A 27,444-nucleotide genomic window follows, 5' to 3' on the forward strand; every position below is an offset into this window, starting at 1 on the left:
ATGTTCAAAGGTAAGCCACGAACTTGACGACCATGAGGTACTCCAACCCTCCCATGATGGCGGGTCTTACAGGCCTTACATTGTTGTTGTGCAGCCTCACCAGTACGCTTGCACAAAATGTGACTTCCCAGGGCACTCCCAATTCAGGCTATCCCAATGGCCTACCGAAAGTTGACCTTGGCTACGAGGTCCATCAAGCCATCAGTTTCAATGTACGTGAATATGCAAAGTTGAGCCTTGTGTACCAGTCACTGACCGCATACAAGGCAACCGGGCAAACGTATAATTTCACGAACATCAGATATGCACAACCACCAGTCGGGGATCTTCGCTTTGCTCCTCCTGTCCCACCAGTTGGAAGAGATCCGGTGGTTCAGACTGGTAGTGTGGGCAGGATCTGTCCTCAGTCGATTCCCGATTGGTATTCTCTTGGTGCTGCGGTCCAGACCGCTATTCTAACAGGAACCTTGGATCAATACAACTACACGGCCCTCAACGATGCTCTTCAGGAGTATCTCAGGACTCACCCACACTATAATCAAACCGACGGGCGAGCCACAGAAGATTGTCTGTTTTTGGATGTGATTGTCCCGAAAAAGGTGTTTGACAAAGCAACCAAACCGAGGCCTGCCAGTGGACCTGGAGTCGGAGCGCCGAATGGTGGAGGAGCTCCGGTCGTCATATGGTCAGTGGCCTCCCTGTTAACCAAGGATCCAGTCCCTGATACAAGATAGGTTCTATGGCGGCGGATACACGCTTGGTTCCAAAGACCTATGGGGTAACCCCAGCGGCCTGATCAAAGCCAGCCAGTCTGGAGGTGAGGACGGGATCATCTGGGTGCAATTCAATTACCGACTTGGTGCTCTCGGGTGGCTCGCGGGCCCGACCTTCCAGAGCTCTGGAGGAACTGCTAATGCAGGGCTTTACGACCAAAGACTAGCAATAGAGTGGGTTTCGAAAAACATCCACCTCTTTGGTGGAGATCCGAAAAAGATCACCCTTCTTGGAGAATCTGCTGGAGGTGGCTCGATTCTGCATCAGATCACCGCTTTCGGAGGACAGAAGCCAGTTTTATTCCAGCGAGCCGTCCCCCAGTCCCCCGGGTTCGACCCCGTTGCAACGAATTTTGCAGCCGAAAATATTACGCAAATGTTTTATAAAACTCTGGGTGTCAACAGTCTTGCAGAAGCGCGCCAGAAGTCCTCCGCAGAAGTGATCCTGGCGAACACGATCCAAGTGGGATTTTCTTTCCCATTTGGAACCTTTACCTACGGACCTATGGTCGATGGTGTTATCGTTCCAGCGCTACCAGGGAACTTACTCAGTTCGGGCCGATTTGCGCAGAACGTTTCCGTCATGGTTGGGCACAACAGCTTTGAATCTGCTAGTTTTACCCCCCCGTACCTAAGAACCGAAGACGATTTCGCAACCTGGCTATCCCAAATGTTTCCGGGAATCACCAAGGCCACCACCGACTATATCCTCAACGTACTCTACCCTCCTGTATACACAGGCGGCCAGCCGTACACGTCCCCACTGGAGCGAGCCTTCTTGATGGTTCAAGAGGTCATCTTCATCTGCAACACCTTCTACATCGACAAAGCCTTCAACAACGCTACATACGCGTACGAATTCGAGATCCCACCGGGATTCCACGGCCAAGATATTGCATACACTTTCTACAACGGTCAAGGTACCAATGTCTCCGCGGGTATGTTTGCCGATGTTGCGCTGCAGCTTCAAGGCTATCTGATGAACTTTGCCATGTACGGAAGCCCCAATGGTCGGGGTTTGCCGAACTTTCCGCAGTACGGTCCGAACGCCATTGTCCAAGGCATCAATTGGAACGCTACCACACAGCACCAAGACGACGCCGCTAATCAAAGGTGCAACTGGTGGCAGAAGGGACTGTATGCCTGATGCAGCAAAACTGAATAGGAGGCTGCAGTGTAATAGTAATCACAGTCCGGTGTTAGTTTATCTGTAATATCTTCAAGCTTAATGGATATTCTCATGGCTAATGCTATTTCCATTGTGATCGATGCAGGTGTGAGCATAAGGCTATAACCATCCACGGAGGCCGTTCTCACTTGTCCAAGGGAAAAGGGCTGAGCGACATGCCAAGGCCAGGCTGTTTCCCCTTTTCGTCTCAGACAGATTCTCAACAAACATTTTGTCTCCGCATGAATTGGGCTTCAAGCGGGTTTCCAAGTTGAAACATTGAATTGGCTGGCACTATAATCGGTGCAAGTAGTCGGCCCATCTAAATTTTGCAATTGGTCCCATTCCCAGGCTTGACGACCCGGTGCAGATATATCGGGTCTGGACCCCAAAAATAGTCCACTTTCTGTCACTGATCCGACGGGCTGGGTTCTAAAACAGTAGGGAGAATGCTGGATCTCTATCACTCATGACTATCATTCCACATGTTCTGGTGCGGCCGGTTGGCGAGTTCCTGCGATTTTGGCTGGTGAGGTTGTAGTGGCATCCAATCAGATAAACACCGAGGCGCGAGAATGGTCTAGACGGCGGAGCCCCGCATTGCGATATCGCAATGTGAGAATGAACGTTGTGAGGGGGATCCTTTTAAATGCAAACGATCTTGTCTCACTTTCGCAATGCACAGCCAAATCTGGTCTACTCGCTTGTACTTGGTCAAAGAGGCAACCGATTAAGATTATGCGAGCTAAGGCCTGCGTCCGTTGTCGTCAGTGGAAGGTCGGCTGCGACGCAGATGTCGAGGGCGCCAATGGCTGTACGCGCTGTCGCAATCTCGGTCTCACCTGCACATTCAACAGCAATTTTCGTCGCACGCCAAAGCGAAGAAGGTTGATGGAGCTGCAGAATGAAGTAGCGCAGCTGAGGGAGTTGAACAGTTCTCTCTCTAGAGGAAATAGTATCGACACGGAGGCTGCCACAGTTCCTTCGGTGTCGCCGGGATGGCTGAGCGAGCCTGGTTGTGCAGCAACTCTTCCTGCCGATTGTGAGCAAGACAAGTCCTTACAGCATACACCGACTTCTTTGCAAGGCTGCGTCCCCTTTGATAAGTGTATAGGTGATGTTCGTCTGGCAGCCACCCAAGTCAATGAATTATTTCGTGTCTACTTCGCACGATGCCATCCATACTTGCCATTCAAGATGCATCGCTCTCCGGAAAAGGTGTATGAGAGGTCTCCGCTGCTGTTTTGGACTATCTGTGCAACAGCTTCTGCGGAGGGAACTCGAATGCAGTTTGAGGAACCGGTTCGAACGCAAATTACCCGCATACTCGACCCATCCCTCTCAACTGTAGAGGTGGTGCAAGCCTTACTCATTCTTTGCTTGTGGCCTTTTGCCTTTGTCTCTCAGAAATCTGATCCATCCTTCATCTATGGCGGAATAGCGACCCAAATTGCCTTGCAAATCGGGCTGCATAGGCCAGCAATGGATCAGCCTCAGAATTCCGACCCGGGAGGCGTCGACGAAGACGAAGAGATTCGAGCCACCACCTGGATTGCGTGCTTCATTGTGAACCAAATCCTAGCAAGCAGACTTGGTGTTCCTTCAGCCACCCTCGCAGATCACGCACTGCTCGCCTCATTGGAAAACCCTGCAGTCCCTGCACAGCTTTCTCGACTGTGTGCGATCTCACATCTTACAGTCGAATCAAGTCAAGCAATAGGTGCTCGCGCTTCAAATGGCTCTGGACTGGCCGATCCGGTTCCTCGAGTTAGTCTGATTAACGTGTTTGCGAGGCAGTTTGACGAGCTTCGCGCTAAAAGACTCTCAGAACCAAGCGACATAGAAGAAATTTTCTTTTTGAGCTCGATGCTCCAATTGTGGTCCTTTGCTCTGCATGATGATGTGCCCGTGTCGTCGGAATCCTTCCACATTGTCCAGAGAGCTCGAGAAGACGCCATAAGGTTGATTCAGCTTGCCAGGGAGAAAAACCTGACACTGGTTCCTTTCTATACCTGCCGCTCGGTCTGTTATGCAGCCCTCCTACTGTACCATATCAAACTCAGTCCTTATGCGGTGAGAGATGAACTGCTTGATGATCACATCATGCGAGCGCAAGAAGCACTCCGTTTACTAAAGAGTCCAAATCTGCCACAGTTCCTTGCGACCGTGACATCACCTGAGAATCGGGAGGAGTTTATTGCAAGACGAGACAAGAACTCGTCACATCGCTGGAAAATGGGGGCGTCTTTGGTATTCGACTCTGCTCGAGCATATTCGAATCTGCTGCGATCCAACGTCTACTTCTGCCCAGAGTTTCTAGACCTTGATGGTTTCCTGTTCGATGGGTCTACCAGTTTCGCAAGCTAAGGGTCCAGAGCACACCAGTCTTCCGTAAGAAGCTTTGCCAAAATAGATCAAGCCAGAATAACATGCGGCGGTTGGTCTTTCACGGACTTGACTGCAAAGTCATTTGCCATCTCCAAAATACCAGCGCCAATTGCGGACTTCTGAGCAACTTTGTCTGAAGATGGTGTGTCGTTGAATCAATCGCAGCATACGACATGAGTGTTTGTTACACCAAGTCATTTGATTTTTGGAAGAATGAGGTAAAGGCTGGATTGAATAGCTTGAGCTTCAAGAGATCTATTTTTGATTGAGGAAATGGCCTAATTGTTGTGCAAGCCTTGTTGGTCACGACTATTCTCTTGAAGAATTCTTGAGGAACTCCCTATAATAAACCCAGGTTTCATTAGCTCTCGACGTCCCACGGTTGTTTCTTCGACCATTTCTAAGTTTCATTGCATGGTTGGAAGATGACTCCGACGGAGAGGGCCCTGAGCACAAATATTTCTGCAAACCTCAACAGAAGATCGAAGAATCGCCCGATTCCTTGGGTCAAGTTCTGCGAATTGACGCAGAAGGATCGAGTGGTCCAATCTAGGCTATTGGTGATACTGCTGTGGCGAAGTTAACCGGGGACAAATTTGAAAGCTGCCGCCTGGTTCGGTTGGAAATGAGATTGAGCAACTCTGCCTTTATTGAGATGGACTGCGTGACCTGGTGGGTGTTCAAAAGTACTTCCCTTGTTTTGCTAAATGCAGCCCAGCCGCAAAAAAGAAGAGCTTGCCAGCAACCATGAACTTTTCGTCCTTGCTCCACTGCATCAAACGTTCGTACAGTTCGCTCAAGGGCACAACAACTCTTTCAATCAGTTCTCCTTCGTCCAATTTCTGATCGGGCATGCTCTCTTTCTCACTCAACTGCACCTCCATCATCACCAATTGCAGTGTAGCATTTGCAAGCCCGGGATCACTTGCCACTACGGGCCCGACATCGAGAATTTTGCCGGTATACCCCGTCTCCTCTTTCATTTCTCTGACCGCAGCTTCCTCCGCAGACTCGTGGGCGTCTATGAGACCAGCGGGCCATTCAACGGTGAACTTGCCGATCGGAGGTCGATATTGGATGACCAGAAGAGTGCTGGGGGGTTTGGAAGGATGAAGCAGAACGTTACCGATGGCTACAGCATCAACGCCGGACTTCGCTGTCGTTTTCCGAACGGCAATTTCCCAAGAACGAGCCGTGCCCGTTTGGTCAATGTACTCAACCTTTTGGAGTGACACCCATTTCGCATCTGATGAAGCTAGGTCGGAGATCGAGGTGATGACGGGGTCCTGCGACATTTTGGGTTTGTGCAGTACGGCTCCTAGAAGGATAGATTTGGCACCAGGCGTTGAGAGCAATAAGTATGCCTGCGACTCCGCGGTCGCGAACGAGTTAAACTGCGAACTTGCCCCACTTGCCAGGGTGCACGCACAATGACGCGTTGTTTGGAGGGGTCGAAAGGCGGAGGCAGTCACGTGGGAGCTTGGCATATTTGCCTGTTTTGTTTTGTCCGGACTCGGGATGAGGTCTCGATGACTGCAACCGTGCTATCCAACAAATTATCCTCCTTGTTTATACCTAGGTACATATTGCTAGACAGTCCTTGAGAAGCAGTATTCAAGTGCTCAATGTTGATTGTTCACCACATATATCATCTGTGGGACCACAAAGGGTATGTGATGTGATAAAGCAATCCTGCTCTGATCTTGTGACCAACGCCGTCATTAATGAAGCTAGTCACTGAAGGGACAGGCGAACATGATAATTGAGCAGGAGCTTCAAACAGGGTTATGCTCGTCTAGTTGTATGTCGAAATGGGGCCTTTTCTTGGGCCGCTTCATCGGGAAGCCTTCTGCGGTCGCGAGTACGGGGTGATTAATCCAAGGATCTGGATCTCGGATCGCTGGGATAAGTACCCCGCCTTAACGAGTCGGTCCAGCTAAGCGATGTCGTGATTATGTGTGGCGCATATTTTGCTCCTGTGATGGGTGAGCTTCAAAGATAGCACCTTCTTGGTAGACACATCTCGATTTCTCCCTCCACTGCTTCATTGGAACCATATCATCACTCCGAAGGTTCTCGTTTGTAGCAACATGGCGCCAACCGGACTGTTGGACTCCTTCCTGGCCGCTGTCCAAGCGAGTCTCTCAGTCCTGCTTGTCATATCCTACGGCGGCATTGCAGCTCATTTGAATCTTTTAAACCCTGATAACACCAAGGCAATCTCTAAAATATGCGTGCGCATGTTCCTACCCGCACTTCTCATCGTGCAGATCGGGTCGGAATTGCACGCCGGTGCTGCAAAGCGATATCTGATTATTTTCATTTGGGCGCTCCTGTGCCATTTTATCTCATTCTTGATTGGCACTTTCGCACATCTGGTGTTTGGAATGCCAGACTGGACAACGGTCGCCTTGATGTTCAATAACACAACCAGCTACCCGCTGCTACTAGTGGCCGCTTTGAATGATACTGGTATTCTCAAGTCGCTCATCATTACCGACGAAACTACCCGAGCAGCGGTGGAACGCGCCAAATCGTACTTTCTGGTATTCGCCACGGTCTCCAGCTGTCTCACATTCGCAGTCGGGCCCAGACTTATCGACTCCGAACATGCGGCCGAAGAAACCAAAGACCACGTCTCTGAGGAGGGCGATGACTTTGATGACGCCGGTTCACCCCTTGACGCCAACGAGGAGACTGGTCTTCTGAATCAGCGAGCATCAGCGGTGCAATTTGCGGATCCCTTTGCACAAAATTCGTTCTTCCCATCCAAGAGGAGAAAACCTACATCAAGAGTGCAACCAGTACAGAATCGGAGAGCGTCCATGGTGCCTCGCAAGCACTGGACAAGGTTGGGCCCGCGAGCGAAATGGTGGCTTCTCTTCATCTCGGATTTCTTCAATGCTCCACTCTTGGGTGCTGCAATTGGCACCGTCATTGGTCTGATACCTTCCCTTCACCGTGCATTCTTCAGCAGTACCCAGGAAGGCGGTATCTTCACCGCGTGGCTCACATCATCTCTGAAAAGCATCGGCGGTCTTTTCGTCCCGCTCCCAGTGGTCGTTGCCGGGGTGTCTCTATACACCTCATGGCAAGAAGCGAGAAAGTCGAGCGACAACAGAACCTTACCGTGGATGACCGTATCATTTATTCTAGCTGTGCGCTTCATAGTGTGGCCAGTGGCATCGATTGCGCTTGTCTACGCCTGCGCAACGATGACCACCATACTCGGGGAAGACCCTATGTTGTGGTTTACCATGATGCTGATGCCCACTGGCCCGCCTGCCATGAAGCTTATTACGCTCATTCAAGTGAGCGATGCCGAAGAAGAGGATGAGAAAAATATTGCAGAACTGTTGACCGTAAGTACACCGCTCGGGCATGAGAGTGGTCAATTGGCTAATTGCTCGTATACAGATATCTTATCTCATCTCGCCAATTCTCTCTTTCACGGTCGTTGCCAGTTTGCGAGCAGCTCAAACTGCAATTTAGCAGCTAAGAACAATGGTGGGCCCGTTTGCGACAACGGGCTTTTAGGAAGTAAGCCAGCCAGTTGCGTCAGAGTATTTTGATACTATAATCTGAACTTGCGACGGATGGTTTCTGAAGGGTGGGGAGTCAGAATATCAGGAATGATGATTTTCTTCCAATGATCAATGGTTTCAGTGCGTGACTGCAAGAGCAGGCTACTCTCTGACCAACTTACCGGCTTCTTCTCAGGTCGGTGTAAGAATGAACAGGGAACCCGAAACCTCAGTGGAACGTCTTGTTGCAGCAGGAAGGCGATCATAATACTGATCATCTAGTCAAGTTTTGAGAAGTGTTTTGCATATGCGTAGGAGTGTGCGGCGTTCTGCTAGCTTATACGGTAAATATAACAGGTCATTGGTGACAGCCCGCTCTTAGCAACGGTCAGTAATTTCGCATGCCGAGACCGCAGATATTCAGAGCTAGGAGAACTACATCCGATCTTCTGAATGAACCGAAGTTTTGGTCTGAAGGAGTACTTATAAATGACTTGTCGTCGCCATGAAAGGAGGCTAGTATACGCTAGGATCCTTCCCATTGGTAGGGCAAATGGGCCAAGGGTACTCGGGCTCTTGGCAGATACCTCGAATCAGAGGGTGTCGGGGAACAAGAATGAGTCCGAGATAACCTGGAGCGAGTTCCGAATAACATCGAAAGGGACTTCGAGTTCCCTCTTCTTCTCAACCAGACGTCATCCGGAAAGCGTAAATGTTGCTTGTGAAAGTAGTGGCTTCAACGCGGATACCGGAAACCGTCCCGCCAGATGTAATCTAGGCCAGGAAGATGAGCGTCCATTGTTAGGATGTATTTACAGCTGTCCAGTCAGACAAGGTCGTTGCTGGATTCGCATCCGACCTAAACGAAAGCTGGTGTGAAGCCGCTGCGGTAAGGGCAGACATGCTCGAGGTAATAACCCCTTCTGTCATCCCCCAAATCGTCCATTAAACGCTGAGGCCGTCCGGGATCTGGATCCTGCAGTTCAAGAAGTTTCTTGTCCTTAATTCTTCCCATCCGTCCCAGATGACTTTCCACCGTACAGTGACTGGGGTTTTCCGCATGCCAGAAAGTGCCAGCAGTTATTCGTGGTTCTATCTCAGCTGCATGAGTCACACAGTTGTCCACACACAACCTGAGATGGGATCTCCAGTTTTCAGGCCCTGTCTGATTCTTGAAATTAGGGACAAGATAATAGTTATTGATATGACGGAATAATGAGAGTGAAAAATCCACAAGTTGATCTAGAGCCATGAATGACCCCGCGCCCAGCAGGGTGGCTCGAACCTGTGACACAGGAGTAAGTGGTTCTTGTGTGGAGTATTTGAGAACACCTGGGAATGCCACTGAGTTGATGGCATTAGTTAATGCGCTCCAACCTAACAGCAAAATGGCGTTCGTATCACCGTCAACGCGTGGCCAGTCGGCCTCATGCAGAGAAGTCAATAACCTTCCGTATTCCTTGCGAATAAACTTCAGCGATATGAACGATTGGCGCTTATTTGGTGACATTTTCTCGACAATTTCATGGTCCTCACCCACATCTGACGAAACACTTAGCAACGTTGGGGCCATCAATTTGACCATATCAGTCTGATAAGGACCATCGTGACACGCTTCTTTGAGGATCTTCCGTCCGTTCCTCACATGTATCGCAGCTGTAGCCCACTCGCCTGTGCATTGAGAAATGCACGTCAACAATCGACACAGAATCAGTGCGATGTCTGAAGTAACAGGTTCTGCTGTGAACTCTCGGATCGAGAGGTTGCTTTTCAACACGAGCAGTTCTGTGCGATCAGAGGGTGATATGCTGGAATTGCATGCAACCGCAAGAGCGACCATTGCATGGCGAATGGATGCATATTGCCACGCCACCTGAGGAACAGTATACTGCCAGAAGAAACGCCACAAACGGGTGGTTGAGAACAGCGGAACGACAGTCAGGAAGAAGTCCCATGCGCAGCGTTGATCCAGGTCTTGACTCCAGGGATTGGAAGGCTCTCTGAGAGGCACAGTGGTGTAGAAAGTGCTCCTAGTGTCAAGGGCGTGGGGGTCCTTGTCGCTTGAGAAGTCCCGGCGAGAGGAAGGCTTCCGTGGTAGGACAGTAGAACATGGCTGCGGTTTAGATTGTACGAGGGTTGAAGCATCAGGTTGCGAGGAACTCCTCTCCTGAAGATTGCCCACCCGAATTTTGGGGCTGATATACCCATCGCAAGTATATTTATCTTTCACACACCTGTTCTAGGTTAGCCAACAGAACGCTAGAGCGTGTCCTATGTGCTATGCAACCTATGACAATGAGGCTTTACTTCATCACATTTTTTCCGGCGAATCCTGGGAACTCAGCTATTAGACATAGGTCTTTTGTCTGGGAAGATTACACTCACTTGCATGTTCCACAACCAGTTCTCGCTTTTGGAGCCCATCTCCGCCGCCGTTCTCTCTTCGGAGATGTCATACCTTTCGAGAGACGTGGTTACGTATGTACACACTTGCGTCAAAAGACAGAGCCGAGAACAGTGCTTTAATTGATTTAAGAAGAGAATTGTGTCGCTGAGCTCAAATTTGGAGTTTAATGTAGATCCGGGTAACGGTCGGTTGAAGTCTTCGACATCTGATAACAAACGTGTTCGAGAGTTGGGGTGACAGGTGCATACATAGTTCAATGTATGATGGCATAAACATGAACGTTGCCTAACCTGTTAAGCTTAGATGCTCCCTCAACCCAGGTTCATGCCGACTTCGGCGGATGATCTTGCAGGGGCAAGGTGGGATTTGAGAAATGAGGCGTCGGAAACCTTGTACCGAGACTGGAGAGGCCGAGGGGGCCTCGGTCGTCGCCAAGTTAGTTGAGGGTTTAATTAAGTTTCCAGGATCCTAGGGAGCCAAATTCCTTGATCTGTAGGTACATATAGGTACTCATCCTGTTGGTGAACTCTCCTACGAAGTCGCAACTGAACCTGAACTCTTGTTGCCCGTGCTCCATACCAAATGCTCCATAGGCCATGTGGAGAAGAGCATCGTTCTCGTTATCCCTCAACAGCCTTGATACCTGTGCTATCCACTGCTAGCTTTGTCTCATTGAACTTTGGAGATGATGGAAGCTCAATATGCACGTTGGTGGATGTTGCAATTCCGATCTTGCCCTCTGCATCTCGGAGTTCCAGGATATGTCCACCAACCGTCTCGTCATCGCTGAGGAAGTGCATATGGTCTCCAGCAACGAAGAACCCTTGCCAGATCTCGGGAGATCGGAAACCCACAACCGTGCCTTTGATGTCCTCATAGTCCTGGACGTGCTGGTTTTTGCCGACTTCAGACAGTGGCTGGCCGTCATATTCTTGACCTCTGACGGTTCGGCATTTCAATGCTTTGAAGGTCCCCTGGAAGCGATAGATCATGAATAAATTGGATGAGTGCTGGTTGAATTTGTCCAGGACTTGATCTACAGATTCTTTGGACCCTAGCTCGACGTCCAGGGTCGACTGGGGAACAAATTGTGTCACCACTGCATACGGAATTTGATCGGTCTCATCAGCCACCCGGGTGTTCCCTTCGGCTAGGAGCTGATGGACTTTCCCATCAAGCATGAGAAGTTCGCCCTTCATATGTGCAAATGTTCCAATGCCTTGGTTGCCCTTGGACAGTAGAGTTTCGACTGTTATTCCAGAGTCAACTACTCCTGCCATCAGAGCGTTCACTAGGGAATATTGGTAAATGTGATTTTCTTCCATGATGGTTACTGGGTTTGGTAGATCAAACAAACTTGAACCGCTGAACAGTTCTTGATACTGTGTTGTGGTAACTACAGTCAGACTTAAATCCCGCAGCTCTCCCCGGACATCTTTGAGCAGTCCGACCTGTTGGGAGAGATATCGCCAAATGACATCAGGATGCTCCCTGGTAAAACTTTAAGTGCACTCGAGCGGCATTTACGCTAGGTTTAACAAGGATATGCCCTCATATCCTCCAAAGCCTACGGAAAGCAGGACGCTTAGTCACAGCGACATCCAAGCATAAGACTGCTCGCCTCTATATTCCATTTACATTTACTCTGGGACAGGTCTTGGCAGACATTTTGGCGTTAAATACCTACGTATCATCCAAACATTTCTCGGTATAAGGTACCTTGGTTCAACTCAGCAAATTGCTTATATGCGCCAGCTTCAAGTCTACCAGGAAGCGCCTTGAGCTTCTGCATCCGAGTCTGGAATCACCATCAATCGAAGAGCGGGTTAAGCTACTATCCAAGCTACTGTCCAAGCTACTATCCAACCTGACCACTCGATATCCGGGACATTCAAGATGGCAGACGATACTGTAGCCCAGATTATTGTGAACAGCTTGTACAATGCGGGTGTACGAGTTGTCTTCGGTATCCCTGGTGCGAAAGTCGATGCAATCTTTGACTGTCTGCTAGACCATCCAGAGATCCGCCTGATAGTCTGCCGGCACGAACAAAATGCGGCAATGATGGCTGCCGCAGTTGGTCGCATCACAGGCGTCCCAGGAGTTTGCGTCGCAACGTCGGGTCCAGGTGCGTCTAATCTTGCAACTGGCCTGGTCACTGCCACCACCGAAGGAGATCCTGTTGTTGCGATAATTGGTTCCGTTCCAAGACTTATGAACACAAAACGAACACATCAATCGATGAAGGCTCTGGAAATCCTTGGCCCAACATCTAAGACCGCCGTCGGCATTGACATTGAAGACCAGGCCGCGGAGATAGTTCTTTCGGCGTTCAGGACAGCCAATGCATCGCCAAAAGGAGCCTCAGTAATTTCGATCCCTGCTGATATTGCGAAGGGAAGCTCTAAGCTCCTTCCTTTCCCCAGAGAGGCATTTACTGCCCCAAGCTACGGTCCTGCCCCAAGGGTCACCCTGGACAAAGCCATAACACTGATCGGAAGTGCAACCCTTCCGGTCTTGTTCTTGGGGATGAGGGCTTCTTCGCCCAAGGTGGTTGAAGCTGTTCGCAAGCTCATCAGCAAATATCCCCTACTCACAATCGAAACGTTTCAAGCTGCCGGCGCTGTCTCAAAGAATCTGGCACATTTGTTCTACGGACGGGTAGGGCTCTTCCGCAACCAGGTGGGCGACAAATTACTCGCAAAGTCCGATCTCGTCTTAGCTGTCGGATATGACCCAGTCGAGTACGACGCCAATCTGTGGAATCCGACCGGGTCACAGAAAATCATCCATATTGATTACACTCCATCCGATTATGGAGTGCACTATCATCCAGTTGCAGAGCTACTTGGATCAGTCGTCGAAAACTTGAATCATCTCACAGCGAATTTGGAAAATGTGGTAGATGCATCCAAGACCGAATTGGCTCAAACTTTATCCAAGCAGTATCTCGCATGGCAAACCTTACCAGACACTTCGCGGGCCAGCGGCCTGGTGCATCCTTTGCATTTTATCTCTCAACTCCAGCGACTTGTATCTGAAGATACAACGGTCGCAGTCGACGTGGGAACCGTTTACATCTACATGATGCGTTTCTTTTTCTCATACCAGCCCCGCCGACTTCTCTGCTCCGATGGCCAGCAAACTCTCGGAGTTGCTTTGCCATGGGCCATTGCTTCGTCCTTGACCCAGTCCCCACCGTGTTCATCCAAGGTGGTCTCCTTGAGCGGCGACGGTGGCTTTATGTTCTCCTCTCAGGAGATGTCTACGGCTGTCCAGCAAGGATGCAATATCACTCATTTCATATGGAACGACAACGCGTACAACATGGTTCAGTTTCAAGAGGAAATGAAATACGGCCGAAGTAGCGGAGTCGCTCTGGGAGGTGTTGACTTTGTCAAGTTTGCGGAGAGCTTTGGGGCAAAGGGATTCAGGATCAACGATTCGTCCGAGATTGAAGAAGTCATGAAGCAAGCACTGGCACACCCTGGTGTTTCTCTGGTTGATGTGAACATCGACTATCGCAACAACAAAGAGCTTGCTAAGCACGTCATTGAAAGCGAGTTTAATTAAGTGTTTCAAAGGCTGAATGAAACCCACGATCTCACGGGCTTCAACCTCCAAAATGCAGATAGCCCTTCCGTAGATTCCACTCTCAAAATATGGACTTCCGACGATGTGTGGGGATCCTCGGAAAGTTCGGGGCGGTATTGCAGGCCCCGATGGATCCTTGCGCCCTTAAAAAATGTAGTTGGTACTACGTACTCGTATCCGAGCGAAGCCTCACTACTCCAGTCAGTCTCTCGGCTCTGGGACCAAGTAACATCATATTGATCTTGTCGACGCCCGCCGCCTCTGTAATCAATAATGGATATCATTCTATAATGGAGGACAGAGGCCAATTCGACTCCACCGCAAGCCTGCGCCACCTCTGGCGGGGGCTTAACCTCCCCGTACCCGCGCTCGCCTCCGCACAACTACCAAATGCAAATGCTCGTCTGCCATCATCATTCAAGATCGGGATTCTAGCACAGTCGTCAATCGCGCTGACCGCACTACTGGCAGCTTTGATTCACTCGGTGCGAACCCGATCCCCGATTCCTCGGATCACCGTCTCAGGAGCACATGCTGTGGTGGAGTTTAAATCCGAGCGACTGTACACGATCAACGGCGAGGCTAGTCCCTCCTCCTGGGGCCCTATAGGCGGCCTGCATAAGACCGTAGATGGATATGTTCGAGTTCATGACGGCTTTCCGGTTCACCGAGACGGCACGAAAGCACTGCTCGGATGTGGCTTCGCGGCGAGTAAATCCGAGGTAGCGGCGAAGATAGCTGGGTGGAAGTCCGTTGAGCTCGAAACAGCCGCGTTCGACGCAGGGATCGTGATCTCAGCGCTGAGAAGCTTCGACCAGTGGGACATTCTTCCGCAGGCGAAAGCTGTGCGCGACTTCCCTATTCAAATCCAGAAGGTTGCTGAGGGGCCTGCTGGGCTGCACAGGCATTTTTCCGGGAGTGCAGCTGATAAATGCTTACGTGGACTCAGGGTGGTGGAGATGAGCCGCGTTATTGCCACGCCTGTCGCTGGAAAGACTTTGGCTGCACACGGTGCGGATGTGCTCTGGGTCAGCAGCCCGACGCTACCGGACCAACCGGGACTTGACCGGGATTTTGGCCGTGGGAAAAGGACAATACGGTTGAACATCGACGCTGAAGAGGACAAAGAAAAGCTATTCGAGCTAGTAGACACGGCCGATGTATTCCTCCAAGGATTCAGGCCAGGGAGCCTCGCATCTCGCGGCCTATCAGCCAAGGAATTAGCGACAAGATGCCCTCAAGGCATCATTTGCGCGAACATGTCCGCGTACGGGCCGGAGGGGCCATGGCGACAGAACCGAGGATTCGATTCCCTGGTCCAGACGTGTTCTGGGATGAACGTCTCCGAGGCCGAGCATTATGGCAAAGGTGAGCCCGCAAGGCCGACGCCGTGCCAGGCTCTGGACCATGCTGGTGGGTATTTCCTAGCGGCTGGAATTATGACGGCGCTCTATCGGCAAGCCACAGAAGGTGGGTCTTATGAAGTTAACGTTAGTCTCGCTGGGGTGATGAAGTATCTGAGGGGCCTCGGGCAGTACCTGGGCGACACTGAGTTCCAATTCAAAGACTTCAATGCTCCGCAGGATATACCGAAGGAGTTCCTAGAAGAGCGGGAGTCGGCATTTGGGCTTATGAAATCAGTGAGCCATTCTGCTGCTATCGAGGGGGTTACAGTTGGCTGGGAGATAATGCCCAAGCCCCTGGGTGCTGACAAGGCTGAATGGCTTTATCGGTCATAGATACCGCAGAAGAAGGAAACAGAGAGCCGCCAGGAAAGGCCACCGTTACAGGTGTGCGATAATAACGTGAAATGTTTGACAAATCCGATTGTACCAATAAAATACATAACGATAACGTCTCCCATTCAGAAGCCAGAACACAGCTCGACATTCTTGACGAGATCAGCCGCGAGAACATCAATTCCGCCCGTCCTCTCGTCCTCAATGCCAAACCCAATAAACAGAACATCGTCCAAATACCCGTGGTACTTTTGGCCGTGTGTCTTCCAGCTCATTGAAGTGACGTAGAGCATCTCAGTCTGATTCCATGAATCCAGCTCCTCAAACTCCTTTCCAACCGGTCGCTTCGCCTCGCCAGCCTTGATCCGTCCATGGATCCAGATCGGCTTTGAGGAAATTCCGTGCACCTCGAAGGGCTGGGTCCGCTTGAAAAGCATGACGTAAGGTTCGTACACACTATGATAGTAATAAAAGCTTTTATGCTGAAACAAAGTCACGATGAAAGTATTTGCGTCATTGGGCTCGCATACTATGTCCGATCGGTTACAGAGTGTCAGCGACAGACTATTCGTGGCTTGATGGACTGATTCCAAGGGCCCAGCAACCTTGGGCATCAGCCTCGCCATGCAGTTCTGGTCACCGGCTGCTGCGAGGGGTGCAAGATCTGGTCCAACGGTTCCATCGATATTTAGTCTGGCAAAGCTTCGGCGTGGAGAGATATCATAGTGGACGTAGAAATCACCGTCTTTGTCCCAGAAGAGGAACCAATTTTTTTCTATCGCGCCGAAGGGACTTGGCCGTCGAATCTCAGTGCCGAGCCGGAAATCGGTCTTGATAGCTGGTTCCACGGCCCACTCTACAAGCATTCTGAAATCTTGAACCCACTGGCCAAAGCACGTGTACCCGGAGTTAGACCCATAGACGGCGAGGGCGTGCTGAGGGCCATAGAAGACGCGTGCATCGTGAGGGCCGATGTTGAATGCAAAGTAGGCCAAGTCGCCAGCACAGTTGTCGCCAGTAGAGGCCGCGATGGGGAGAATCATCGGAGGCTTGATGCAAGACAGCTTTCCTTTCCTGAACTGCGCATCACACACGAGTTCGGTAAACCACGCGGACGACTGGTCAGATCGCCGTAGATGCTGCGCCGCAATGATCCAGGTATCAGCCAGAGTAGGATGCGGGATGATGCTCGGGTTCATTGCTTCTTCATCGCCGAATTCAACGGGAAAGTATTTTCCATTCCTCGTTGAGATCGAAAATATCTCGTTATGTGATTGCGAAACTTGAGTTTCGACTTCGCTCCATGATGGGTTGCCATTAGATTGTGTCCATTTCGCTCGGGGAGAGGGTATCCGGAGAGGGACTTTATCGTAGAAGACGAGGAAGACGATCAGGATGACAATCATGGGACCGACTAGAGTCGTCAGCCGCAATACTCCTCTGACTAGCATTGTATATGGTGAGATACTGAAAGCTCAAGGGTCTGCAAACGTTGCGATAATGTATGAAAAGAGGGCTGCGGGCAGCAGCATGGACGTTATATTCTGAGTCTCTCGGGGCAATTCAGGATAGTGGCGGGGCGATTGAGTTGTGATGGGCCTGTTCCAAAGTTTACAGCATTGGATGTTGCATTCAATCAGCACCTTACAAAGAAAAGTGTCGCAACATTTTGCATGATCATCCTGTATTCTACAAAAACGCTGAAAACCACTTATTATGTGTGGAATTCGATGTCAACCAGCATATTTCGAGTTCCCGACTTTTCAATCTTTGCCGCGACCGATCAACTTATTACCTCTACTCTCGCGACTTGCTCACTAGCACTATCTATTTCAAAGTCCACCAGCGAATGCTATCCTCGAGCATTTATTCTACCGCCGGCCAACTACTGACTATGCTGCAGATACAAAATCGCTCAAAGCCATATCTGTCATGAGTGACTTTGCCCTGTCTGCCAATCAAGAGCAGCTGAATTCTCAGAACTTGATACAAGGTCCCAGCGTCTTGCCATATAGCCATTGAGAAAATCTCACACTAGGCTCATCGAGCAGTGCCGTCACGATCTCTGCCATCCACAAAGTGATGGGCAGAAGGATCAACTGTGGGAGAAGAAACCCAATCTCTAGACCGTATGGGCCAGCCTTTGTTATAGGGAGGAGGTTTATCCATCCGGGAATATTGAAGGCGTGTGGCTCTCTAGACCATCCGACAGCAGCGTAGATTCTGTCGCCCAAGGACCATAAAATAGGCCCATGGACTAAATAGAACGCAAAAGAGATGCGCCCAAGGTATTGGTTGACCCCCGCCTCAAAGAACCGCTTCAGCCACGAGATGTGTGGAACCGAGGCCACCAGAAATATGGCGGCCCAGAAAAGGTAGAAGAACTTGAAATCGAAAACTGCTTGTGGTTTCAGAAAGGATAGATAGTACCATCCAGGAGAGTTTCTCAGAACATTTATATCAAAATCCGAAGCCGGGACTCCTGAGAGATAGACAGCCATCAGGAACAGCATGTAGAACATGGTGTTCTTGAATCGTCCTAATCCTTCAATGGGCTTGGGTAGACTCCTGCTGGCACTCAGTACTTCGAGGTCGCAGACCAGCATTCCAGCCATGAAAGCTGCGCACGACCAGCCATCCGCAATATACATAAAGTAAATGACGAGCGCGACTTCGCACCAGAGTCGAGCGTTCTTGGTGCATCGTGAAAATGCTAGTTGCGCGGTGTAAACAACCAGCGAGCCTCTGAATTCCACAGGGATTGACCATGTGTGAAAGTTATACGAGAACCAGGGCTCGCCGCCCGAGCGGAAGACAAAGCTGAAGTTTTTGAATTCGCAGTACCAGTTCCATAATTCTTCGCGATACGAGGACTTGGGCTCAACATCGGTCCTGTATCTGAATAGATACCACGAGGTCATGTACAAGAATGTCGTACAGATGACCGGTATGTAGAGGCGGATCCAGCGCCTGAAGAGTGCTGAGGATAGGTTGTCACCCAAAGTGAGTTGATCACCAGCTTGAATAAGCGCCAGTGGCTTGGCAGATAGAACATAACCAGAGAGGACAAAGAACATAGTGACCGCCAAATGTCCTCCTGAGAAGAACATGCGTACACCTGGCAAACAAACGAAGTAGTACTGTGAATCGTAGCCATATACGTTCTCAAGAACAGCTTCTGAATTGTGTGCCCAGAGTTCATGGTGGCCCCAATAGACTAGAAAGGCTGCAAAGCCTCGAATGCCATCGAGATATGCTGTTCTCCTTCTGCTAGTTCCGAGGTTTGTATCTCTCAGGAATGAAGGCCGGATCACTTCACCGCACCATTTTGTCGCTCGTGTAAAAGAGGATGTCTCTGTATCAAGCTTGACTGGTCTCCAATAGCCATGATCAAGGATACCTTCATGTGCTTTTGCCATACTGCGAAGAGGTTCCCTCAGATAGTGAGGGCTCTTATCAGGTCCTCAAGCAGAAATATCCTATCAGCTTCGGATATTGTGTGAGCATGGCCTGGCAGAAGGGGGAAGAGAGTCAAGCGTGAAAAGAGGGGAGGGCCTTTTTACGAGGGGAAAGTGAAGTCGGTTGTATTTCGTTAGGTGTATCCATCCAAGATGATATATCTCTCACCAGGTCTGGGACCATGCGTATGGCTGGTACAGCTTACCCTGGAGCAGAGGTATCCCCCAGGAAGGCACAATTCCTCCCACCCCAGTTTATGATGACATCTCCATGGGGTCTTTCACCAGCCTCCACGCCCCAGACCATGGCATTGCTTCATAAGTCGATCGACAGGACTATCACATGCCGCCGAGGGAAGTCGACTTTTGAACCAGTATCCTGAATTTGGAAGCTTGCTTACTTTAGCTTGCCTTTCGGGGCCAGCATTCCAGTCTGTGTCACATGGACAAACACATTGCGTTCCATCGCTCTAAAGGAAGCCTCGGTAAGCTTCAGGCATGGCCCACTTGGTCTCGGAAACGGCCTTTTGAGCTAGTAGATTGTGGTTTTCGTCTTCACCGACGCCCCGCGCTTGTGTTCAATGGGGCCTCTTACAGATTTTCCAGTGATGATCAGCTTTCAGATGACGATCGATCTGTTTTCAGATTGCATCCGAAAAGCCTTCTCTGTCTGGGCCCCCATGGTCACAACCAAGCGACGCTCAGAAGTGAGAGTGTTCGCTAGGTGGACATATCAATCAACCCACAGCCGTGTCCGCTCCCCAGATAATCGAATAGCTTGTATAGCCCTAATTCCAAGCTCCATCGTATTTCGTAGCAGGGCATTTGCGATCTGGGGCAGTCATTGGAGCCTCGGAAAGGGAACTAGTGAGTTAGACTAGTTACGGTGTACGGGAGTACTCGTAGGAAGAAGCAAATGAGACAAGTGTAAGAATGCGGTCGCAAGAAAGCCTGGATCCCTGTCGAATTTGGTCCATCTCAGTGGACGCTATTCTTGGTATGGAAGTAGGCTCCGCTAAAGAACGCCACAGAGATTCAAGTACTGGCGCGTTGTATTAATTGTTGGAAGTATTCGGGAAATCTCGATTCCCATAGTCCTCATACACAATGCGTTCAGGCATGGATTTGACGTCAGGACTATGCTAGGATGAGCCTGATGGACCTGCCAGCCATGAGCTAAGGACATGTGAAGGTGTAGATACTAGGTAATTGGGGCCAGAGCGATCTCACCATAATAGGATGCCGTTCCGGCGCAAAGGCAAGGAAACCAATCATTCAGCCAATTTCGCTTCTGCGCAGTATTCTGTACTACTTACCTTCGTTATTAGAAAAGAATGTACGTCCGTAAATCGGTATATCCAGGATGGCAGGTGCGAAGATTCCTGCCCGTGTGCGCCATCTGCATACTTTTGATCATCCTCCTCTCCACTGCTGGGTCGTTCGGGGAGTTCAGCGCTGAGATCTCATATAAATCGACAGCAAATTCCGGTCGTTTTCCCAGGAAGATCTGGCAAACTTGGAAAGTTGACCCTCTTGGTTTCGAGGAAAGGGACCTGTCTGTTGCCAGAACCTGGACATCCAAAAACCCAGAATACAGATACGAGGTCCTAACGGACCAAAATGACGTTTCCTATGTTGAAATCCATTTTGGGCCCTCTGGATTCAACAGATTGGATATCATCTACATGTACAAGTCACTGAGACTAAAGATCATCAAGGCAGACCTTCTACGGTATCTTGTGATGTACGTCGAAGGGGGAGTATACACAGACATCGATGTCGAGGCGTTGAAACCCATTCACAGATTCATTCCTCAACGGTACTCTGAGAAGGACATTGATATGGTGATTGGAGTTGAAATCGATCAACCTGATTTCAATAACCACACGATTCTTGGAAAGAAGTCGCAATCGTTCTGCCAGTGGACATTCATGTGCAAGCCCCGGTTACCTGTCATGATGGTCTTGATCAACAACATACTCAAATGGCTCAACCAAGTTGCGATGGACCAAAAGGTACCCATATCGGACATCCAGCTTGGATTTGATGAAGTGATCAGTGGTACAGGGCCTTCAGCATTCACGAAAGCCTTGCTATCACATATGTCTGCCAGAGAGGAGAGCACGGTGCAGTGGGATTGTTTCCACAATCTAGCAGAGTCGAAGCTTGTCGGAGGTGTACTGGTGCTCACAGTGGAGGCTTTTGCCGCAGGGCAAGGGCACTCTGACTCGGGAAATCATAACGCAAAGACGGCCTTGGTGAAGCATCATTACCACGCATCTGGTTGGCCAACAGCCCACCCTCGGTACAATCATCCCATTTATGGAGAAGTGGAGAAATGCAATTGGGATGCCGAATGCGTCAAGACATGGGATGCTAACAAGGCCACCTTCGAGGCCCTTCCCCAGGAGGAGCAATTGAGACAGATCGCCATGAAAGAAAATGGTGATCAAACTAGCTTTCCTGCCCCAGGTAGTTGACTACATGGTGGATCTACCATGGGAGAGCTGCTATCGCTACCGTTGTAGCTTGGGTGGATGACCGATGATGACTAGACATGATAATTGCTTTCAGTTTTGGGACCAGTTCGGCAGAAACTTTTGTAATGCCGAGTAATCGTCTGGTGTCATCATCGACGATGCTTTGCGCCGGCAGAGCCTTGTCTGGTCCCGCAAGACCTAGCCATGCGTTTGCGGAGACCCACCTGGAGTGTAAGAGGTGGAATGTGAGAAGCTTTCCACCTGATCAAGCGCTTCACTCGCCCCCTCGAGGATCCATTGATGCATACTCGTACTCAGTGTGACAGTTGCACCGAGGTACCTGACTGGTAGTGGGCATGTGCAAAAGCTCAAATGGTATATTTGGTTCTCTCGAGCTAACATCTACTACTCAAATTCCAGTCCGGTATCTGCTCGTGGTGGGTCTCATGTGCTGGCCGCGGGATCCAGAGGATCCAGACGATGTTACTCGTCAATTCCGCGTCCATCAGCAGCCGAAGCGTTCCTCATGCTGTGAAAGAGGATGCACCCATCTCTCAACATGGAGGTTGTATTTTCTAGAAGTAGTGAAGACTATCAAGAGCAGTGGCGCTAGCTGACTCGCCTCCTCATCCAGGAGCGTAGTGATTTCTCCCTACCGACGCCGTTCCACTGGGGAGGAAGGGTGTACCCGGCCCAAGAGGAGGGGGAATTGCTGGCTGAGACTGCAACACCGAGGCAAGTTGAGCCCTCAAAAGATGTTGATTGGCAGGGAAGATTGCGAACTGCAGGCCATGGTATGTAGTCAATGGCAAGATCAAGGCTCGCTGCCATATCCGATGTCATGATCACAACCCTTGGTTCTGGGAAGATCCAAGCAGGTTTCGTAATGTGACTTCGGCTGGTGCCGAGACACCTCAATTTGGACGCCACCGATGGAAAGCTCGAGGCTGTGGCCAAGATTGGAGGAGTCGTACCTCGTCGTTCAAACTCGAAGGTGATCGAGTCCGGAGTCCGGAATACATACTGCGTCCATCGGTTGCGGGACCATCATTGGGGGCAAGGAGCCTAGGATGTTACGATGCAAGGGCAGCCGTTGGCAGGATGGTTAAGTGGGCACACAGCGGAAGGCGCGGGGAGGCTGCCAAAGACCAGCGCGCGAGGCCAAGGGCTGCAGTCTACGGGGCGCCGCCAGGGATCTCTTCCTAAATCGGACCAGCGCCGAACCCCCGATCATCGTCAAACCCTTTTAAGCTCCAGACGCGCCGGGACTTTAGCCCGAACGAGCCTAGTGGCGGCGGTTCCTGACCATTGTGGATGCTGCCCCGGGAACTAATTACGTGTCTGGCCTCTTCGATTGGCCCTGCCCGCTGCAACACCACCCTTTCCGGTCTTGAGTCCTGACAGACCTCTCCATTTCGACTGGGTGGTTCGATCAGCCTGGCGAGAAATTACGAGACACACTAACTGCAAAGTACGACATACCGAGTCCCTGCAATAACCACACCTTCCAACGCGACCCTATGACTCTACTCGTAAATGATTGATTCGAGGCCGTCCCCACTGACATGTGATGCAACGGCCATCCGTTTCCCTCGGTCGTTCCTGTCGATCCCAGCAATGACCACGGCGCGCTGTTCAGAGGGAAACCACGCATGTGAAAATCCCAGGGCTGCCACAGGGAAGGAGCCCTTCCTTTCATACAGGCAGATTCGGAACGCCCGATCCAAATCTTAGACTGTCACACGCCCCAATGGATGTCGTCCCATTGGTTTTGTACCGTGCATCTGCTACGGACCCAGCCATGGGACTGGACACTGGGATATGATGGTGGAAAGAGGACATCTTGGATCTGGACTCGACTACTAGTAACTACATAGTACTGTCTCGTCGATGCTCTATCTGAGACCATCATCTCTCGCTTAGCCCCAGTCCCGACTCCCTCTTTTCCAGTATCGACCCCAGATCCCAATGTTCTAGGTTCTCCGCGAGCCCCCTCTTCTTCTGCTATTTATCAGCATTCTCTGTCTCTATCTTTTCTCTTCGACATCTCTAGCATCATTGAAACTCGAAGTTGATAGTGCGCAATGGCCACCGAAGCTCCCAAGGAAAATGGAACCACTCACGTTGAGGACGACGGTGTCACGAAGAAAACAACCCTGGGCCAGAAGCTCAAAAGGCACTGTGCGCGGTTCTGGTGGCTCCATGCCTTGATCCTCATCGCCGTTGTCCTGGTCATTGTGCTTCCAATGTCAGTAGCATCATCCTAACCGTACTCCACCAAATCCAGGCTTCTAACACACTTTATACGTAATACAGCATCTACGTCGGCTATCCTCGTCTCTCCCAAAAGGAAGTCAACAAATCGGTGCTGAACATCACATCGATGTCACTGTCTGACCCGGCACCGGATGCGTTTAGTCTAGAACTCAACAGTGTTCTCACCACCACATCCAAATATCACCCTGAACTGGCCGCGTTCAACGGGTCGTTGCATCTCAAGGACAGTGATGCCGCATTCGCGTACCTCGATATTCCAGAGGTGAAGGCCGACAATGGCACGGAGAGCCACGTCAACCAACGTGTCCAGATTGCCGACATGACGGAGTTCACCAAATACACGATGACTGTGCTGGGGACCGAAGAGTTCTCGATCTACCTCAAGGGCAGGGGCGGCCTTCAGCAGGGCGGCCTCCCAAAGACTACCGTCAACTACAACAAAGAAATCACCATGCAAGGCAAGTGTTTTGTTCTTCTGCCTTACCACAGTCTCTTCTTCCTACTCTTTCCCATTCTCTACATCTCACTAACCAGACCCGCCCACAGGACTGAACAGCCTGAAAGGCTTCAACCTGACAGAATTCAACATCCTGACAAGCGAACAAGAAGACGGCGCGAACGCGAACGGGACAATCTCGATCCCGAACCCGTCCGTCGTGAGCGTCGAACTGGGCACCGTGACACTAGACATGTCCGTGGCCGGGATGCCCGTCGGAGTCGCCACGATCCAAGACCTGGTGCTGCGACCGGGGAATAATCTCTTCGAGATGCGCGCCGTCACGAATCAAACGACGGTCGTGACGATGATTTTCACCGACTACAAGGACGGCATCTTGCCGATTGACGTCGTGGGGAACTCGACCACGTTCAAGAATCAGTCGCTTCCGTACTATGAGAAGGCGCTGCAGTCGAATAAACTGAGGCTGAATCTTGACGTGATCGATGCTTTGGAGCGGGCTGGCTTAGCAGGATTGTTGGGCATCAACACTACTACCAAGGCTTAGGCGGTCGTAATCTTAGGGGAGGAGTCAGTGTACATTCTAGTTAATGGTGACATCAAATGCTCAGATTGAACTGCTGCGTCTCCACAAGTACCTGAGCTTCTCTTCAATTCTATCTCGAGCTACACGGGATTCTCGAGCAGGTAAACTGCGAACATGACTCGCATTGATCCATGCAGTAACGCCTTCACCCGCTGCTGCTGTCATCAGGACTAAGCTTGCGCACAAAGGTTTCTTTGATGGGGTCTCCAGGCCACTCCCTGACCTTCCAATTACCTATACCGCACTTAGCAGGAGCTGTTAGAACGGCTCGCCCACCTCCTCCGATAATGAGATTGCCAGGCCGGTAGTTTGGGACGTTCCTCATCCGCTCGATCGCGGAGTAATGAATTTGTGCATTTTGGGGAATGTCGCGTGGTTCACCCATGGGAAGGGGCCTACAATAGTCAGCACAGGCGTATTCCAGATTGAGGGGGGATGTTTGCCATCGAATAGCTTTCCAACTGCCATCTGGCTGCAAGTCCATTCTGTGAAAGGGAAGATATTCCATAGCCTTCCATAACACGACTGTCCTTGTAGAAATTTCGGCCCCTTTCTTCAAGCAATCATGAATTACCCCCTCGGAGTAGCTTTGCTGCAACGCGTGCAAGAATGATTGGCGAGTTTGATCGTTTTCTTTTCGTTGACCATACTCATCAACTTTCTCAGGGATGCATAGAAAACTTTCCAATTTTCTGGTAAACATCAGCGTGACTCAATGGGAATGCTTTTGACGAGGAAAGTGGCATACGTCTCATCAAAATTTAAGCCAGCCCTCTCAGCCTCGTGAATCATCCACACCAGTGGAGCATGACTGAGTGGCCAAGTCTCTCCCTGGCATCTTTTCCACCCTCCACCAATATCAGCGTGGCCACCTGCAAACCACACCTCACTGACATCTTGGGCCTGATCGGTGCCCGAATATCTACGACGACGATGCCTCATTGGCTTCTGCGAGCCTGGCTTGTCCGTAGAAACATCATAGGTCGAAGAAGTCAAAGACCCAGGCTCGATGGACTGACGGTGCCCGCCACAGCCATTCGCCTTGCCATCCACCTGGCCTTCCTTTTTGTGTCTGGAGCCCGCAAGCAGATCTTGCCTGAATTTGGCACGCCGTTCGTCGATCGAGACAGCATGCCGAATCACTTTGGCAGAGGGCCTGGCTGTATACGGGAACTTGCTTCTCTGCATCCATGCGCCCTCGAAACGAGGGACTGAGTTGACGGTGTCAAAGAGACCAAGGAAACGAATACGGCGGACTGGCCTGCAGCTGTAACTTGGTTAGTGCGTGGGAGGATGGTGCAGGCAGCAGATTTCGACGGCCTAGAGAGCGGAATGGTACACTCACAAAGTTTCTCTGAAGCCACGCATGAATTTGTATTGCTCATCCTCATTCCTCTGTGCTTTGTCTGTGCCGTCATTTGTTCGAGCAGCCCATTTTGCATACGTTTTCCAAGCAAAGCGCACAAGCTCCTCGTTGCCAGCACCAAGGAGACCAATGTGATCAAGCATGTCGGCCAGGAAGCGGGCGGTGTATGCTCCACGACTGAATCCGAAGAAATATAGGTCATCTTCACAGCAGTAGTATCTCATCAGGTATTTGTATGCGCCCATGACATGGTCCGCAAATGATGAGCCGACCGCCGAATCCTTCGCTTTCTTGTACCAGGAATGAACACGCCCCACAGCCGAAGTAGTTTGCATCTGTGACATCAGCGAACTGTGGAAATACTCTGATCGATGGCCTGACCGAGTTCGAAGTGATATATGTGCCAATCCCTGGTTGGTAAAAGGTATACATGGTGGCATCGCTCCGATCAAGCATCCGAAATAGCTTGAGGATGTTGCTGTCTGCTTCGGTTCCACCGAATTTGTTTCCGGTGCCCTGAGGGCTTTGTTAGCTGTCGAATCGATGCCATACACTAGAGCAGAATACTTGCATCAAAACAGAGCACAAATACATTCCTCTGCCGTGTGTGCGGTTCGGGTGCCGCCATTGCTATGAATACTTAGATATTGATATAGAGAAGGACACAGTGGATGGTTCGTGGAGGCCATCATCAACAGTTATGCGTTGCGGCGTTCGTAGCACTGGCGCCTTCCTGACAAACAGCAAGGCAAGGGGCAGAGGGGCTCATCTTGCCCGAAAGCACAGACGACGCAGGCATGGACAGCGACCTCAATTTCAAGTGGCTACAGACATTGGCCGCTTGACGTACAGCCCTAGGGAAAGGCCACAATGCTGCAGAGCTGTCACTCCTTCTCAGATGACAAGAATCGAGTAACAATGTCAATAAATCTGGGCTGGACCAACCTATCCTAAAGCGAGAGAGGAAGTTATGGGGAGCTGCATGATGCTGATCGCAAAAGTATCATGCGCAGATGAGGAAATGCAACTGGATATCTAATCTTCCAGATCATCTGGTTGGCTCAAGGACCCGAGATAGGCAATAGAAGGCCAGGCGATTGCTTCAAATTACACCCGAATGGCTGGCTGCATCGGTCGAGAGGGGCCCACGCAGCCTAAGAAGCCTAAGCACACAACCCCCCCCACGCCTATGGTGGTTGGAGATGAGCGGATGGTAGCCTCTTTAGA

The 27,444-nt window shown here is 50.6% G+C and overlaps 13 protein-coding genes across 13 annotated transcripts; 7 read left to right on the forward strand and 6 right to left on the reverse strand.

The window, feature by feature from the left end:
• Window positions 1-56: 56 nt before the first annotated feature.
• On the forward strand, window positions 57-1,920 carry A1O9_02627 (uncharacterized protein; the record flags this gene model as incomplete). Its single annotated transcript, XM_013408198.1, has 2 exons — window positions 57-685; window positions 735-1,920. 2 exons carry the CDS (start codon window positions 57-59, stop codon window positions 1,918-1,920), a joined length of 1,815 nt encoding a protein of 604 aa, XP_013263652.1.
• Window positions 1,921-3,138: 1,218 nt separating this feature from the next.
• On the forward strand, window positions 3,139-4,308 carry A1O9_02628 (uncharacterized protein; the record flags this gene model as incomplete). The annotated part of the gene is made up of 1 exon (XM_013408199.1): window positions 3,139-4,308. One exon carries the CDS (start codon window positions 3,139-3,141, stop codon window positions 4,306-4,308), a length of 1,170 nt encoding a protein of 389 aa, XP_013263653.1.
• Window positions 4,309-5,009: 701 nt separating this feature from the next.
• On the reverse strand, window positions 5,010-5,624 carry A1O9_02629 (uncharacterized protein; the record flags this gene model as incomplete). Its single annotated transcript, XM_013408200.1, has 1 exon — window positions 5,010-5,624. The coding sequence occupies one exon, from the start codon at window positions 5,622-5,624 to the stop codon at window positions 5,010-5,012; it is 615 nt and encodes a 204-aa protein (XP_013263654.1).
• A 795-nt stretch (window positions 5,625-6,419) lies between these two features.
• A1O9_02630 (uncharacterized protein) lies at window positions 6,420-7,821 on the forward strand (the record flags this gene model as incomplete). The annotated part of the gene is made up of 2 exons (XM_013408201.1): window positions 6,420-7,691; window positions 7,747-7,821. The coding sequence occupies 2 exons, from the start codon at window positions 6,420-6,422 to the stop codon at window positions 7,819-7,821; spliced, it is 1,347 nt and encodes a 448-aa protein (XP_013263655.1).
• Window positions 7,822-8,712: 891 nt separating this feature from the next.
• On the reverse strand, window positions 8,713-10,309 carry A1O9_02631 (uncharacterized protein; the record flags this gene model as incomplete). Its single annotated transcript, XM_013408202.1, has 3 exons — window positions 8,713-10,087; window positions 10,141-10,185; window positions 10,239-10,309. The coding sequence occupies 3 exons, from the start codon at window positions 10,307-10,309 to the stop codon at window positions 8,713-8,715; spliced, it is 1,491 nt and encodes a 496-aa protein (XP_013263656.1).
• Window positions 10,310-10,880: 571 nt separating this feature from the next.
• Window positions 10,881-11,585, reverse strand: A1O9_02632 (alpha-acetolactate decarboxylase; the record flags this gene model as incomplete). Its single annotated transcript, XM_013408203.1, has 1 exon — window positions 10,881-11,585. One exon carries the CDS (start codon window positions 11,583-11,585, stop codon window positions 10,881-10,883), a length of 705 nt encoding a protein of 234 aa, XP_013263657.1.
• Window positions 11,586-12,156: 571 nt separating this feature from the next.
• On the forward strand, window positions 12,157-13,833 carry A1O9_02633 (acetolactate synthase, catabolic; the record flags this gene model as incomplete). The annotated part of the gene is made up of 1 exon (XM_013408204.1): window positions 12,157-13,833. One exon carries the CDS (start codon window positions 12,157-12,159, stop codon window positions 13,831-13,833), a length of 1,677 nt encoding a protein of 558 aa, XP_013263658.1.
• Window positions 13,834-14,144: 311 nt separating this feature from the next.
• On the forward strand, window positions 14,145-15,593 carry A1O9_02634 (uncharacterized protein; the record flags this gene model as incomplete). Its single annotated transcript, XM_013408205.1, has 1 exon — window positions 14,145-15,593. The coding sequence occupies one exon, from the start codon at window positions 14,145-14,147 to the stop codon at window positions 15,591-15,593; it is 1,449 nt and encodes a 482-aa protein (XP_013263659.1).
• A 125-nt stretch (window positions 15,594-15,718) lies between these two features.
• A1O9_02635 (uncharacterized protein) lies at window positions 15,719-17,044 on the reverse strand (the record flags this gene model as incomplete). The annotated part of the gene is made up of 1 exon (XM_013408206.1): window positions 15,719-17,044. One exon carries the CDS (start codon window positions 17,042-17,044, stop codon window positions 15,719-15,721), a length of 1,326 nt encoding a protein of 441 aa, XP_013263660.1.
• Window positions 17,045-17,569: 525 nt separating this feature from the next.
• A1O9_02636 (uncharacterized protein) lies at window positions 17,570-19,012 on the reverse strand (the record flags this gene model as incomplete). Its single annotated transcript, XM_013408207.1, has 1 exon — window positions 17,570-19,012. The coding sequence occupies one exon, from the start codon at window positions 19,010-19,012 to the stop codon at window positions 17,570-17,572; it is 1,443 nt and encodes a 480-aa protein (XP_013263661.1).
• Window positions 19,013-20,385: 1,373 nt separating this feature from the next.
• A1O9_02637 (uncharacterized protein) lies at window positions 20,386-21,531 on the forward strand (the record flags this gene model as incomplete). Its single annotated transcript, XM_013408208.1, has 1 exon — window positions 20,386-21,531. The coding sequence occupies one exon, from the start codon at window positions 20,386-20,388 to the stop codon at window positions 21,529-21,531; it is 1,146 nt and encodes a 381-aa protein (XP_013263662.1).
• A 2,084-nt stretch (window positions 21,532-23,615) lies between these two features.
• A1O9_02638 (uncharacterized protein) lies at window positions 23,616-24,812 on the forward strand (the record flags this gene model as incomplete). Its single annotated transcript, XM_013408209.1, has 3 exons — window positions 23,616-23,779; window positions 23,848-24,272; window positions 24,343-24,812. 3 exons carry the CDS (start codon window positions 23,616-23,618, stop codon window positions 24,810-24,812), a joined length of 1,059 nt encoding a protein of 352 aa, XP_013263663.1.
• A 184-nt stretch (window positions 24,813-24,996) lies between these two features.
• A1O9_02639 (uncharacterized protein) lies at window positions 24,997-26,845 on the reverse strand (the record flags this gene model as incomplete). Its single annotated transcript, XM_013408210.1, has 5 exons — window positions 24,997-25,246; window positions 25,600-26,118; window positions 26,197-26,552; window positions 26,599-26,733; window positions 26,810-26,845. The coding sequence occupies 5 exons, from the start codon at window positions 26,843-26,845 to the stop codon at window positions 24,997-24,999; spliced, it is 1,296 nt and encodes a 431-aa protein (XP_013263664.1).
• Between the last annotated feature and the right edge of the window lie 599 nt (window positions 26,846-27,444).

This window comes from Exophiala aquamarina (genome assembly GCF_000709125.1).
Source record: "Exophiala aquamarina CBS 119918 chromosome Unknown aczIA-supercont1.2, whole genome shotgun sequence".
In the NCBI taxonomy this organism is placed as follows: Eukaryota; Fungi; Ascomycota; class Eurotiomycetes; order Chaetothyriales; family Herpotrichiellaceae; genus Exophiala; species Exophiala aquamarina.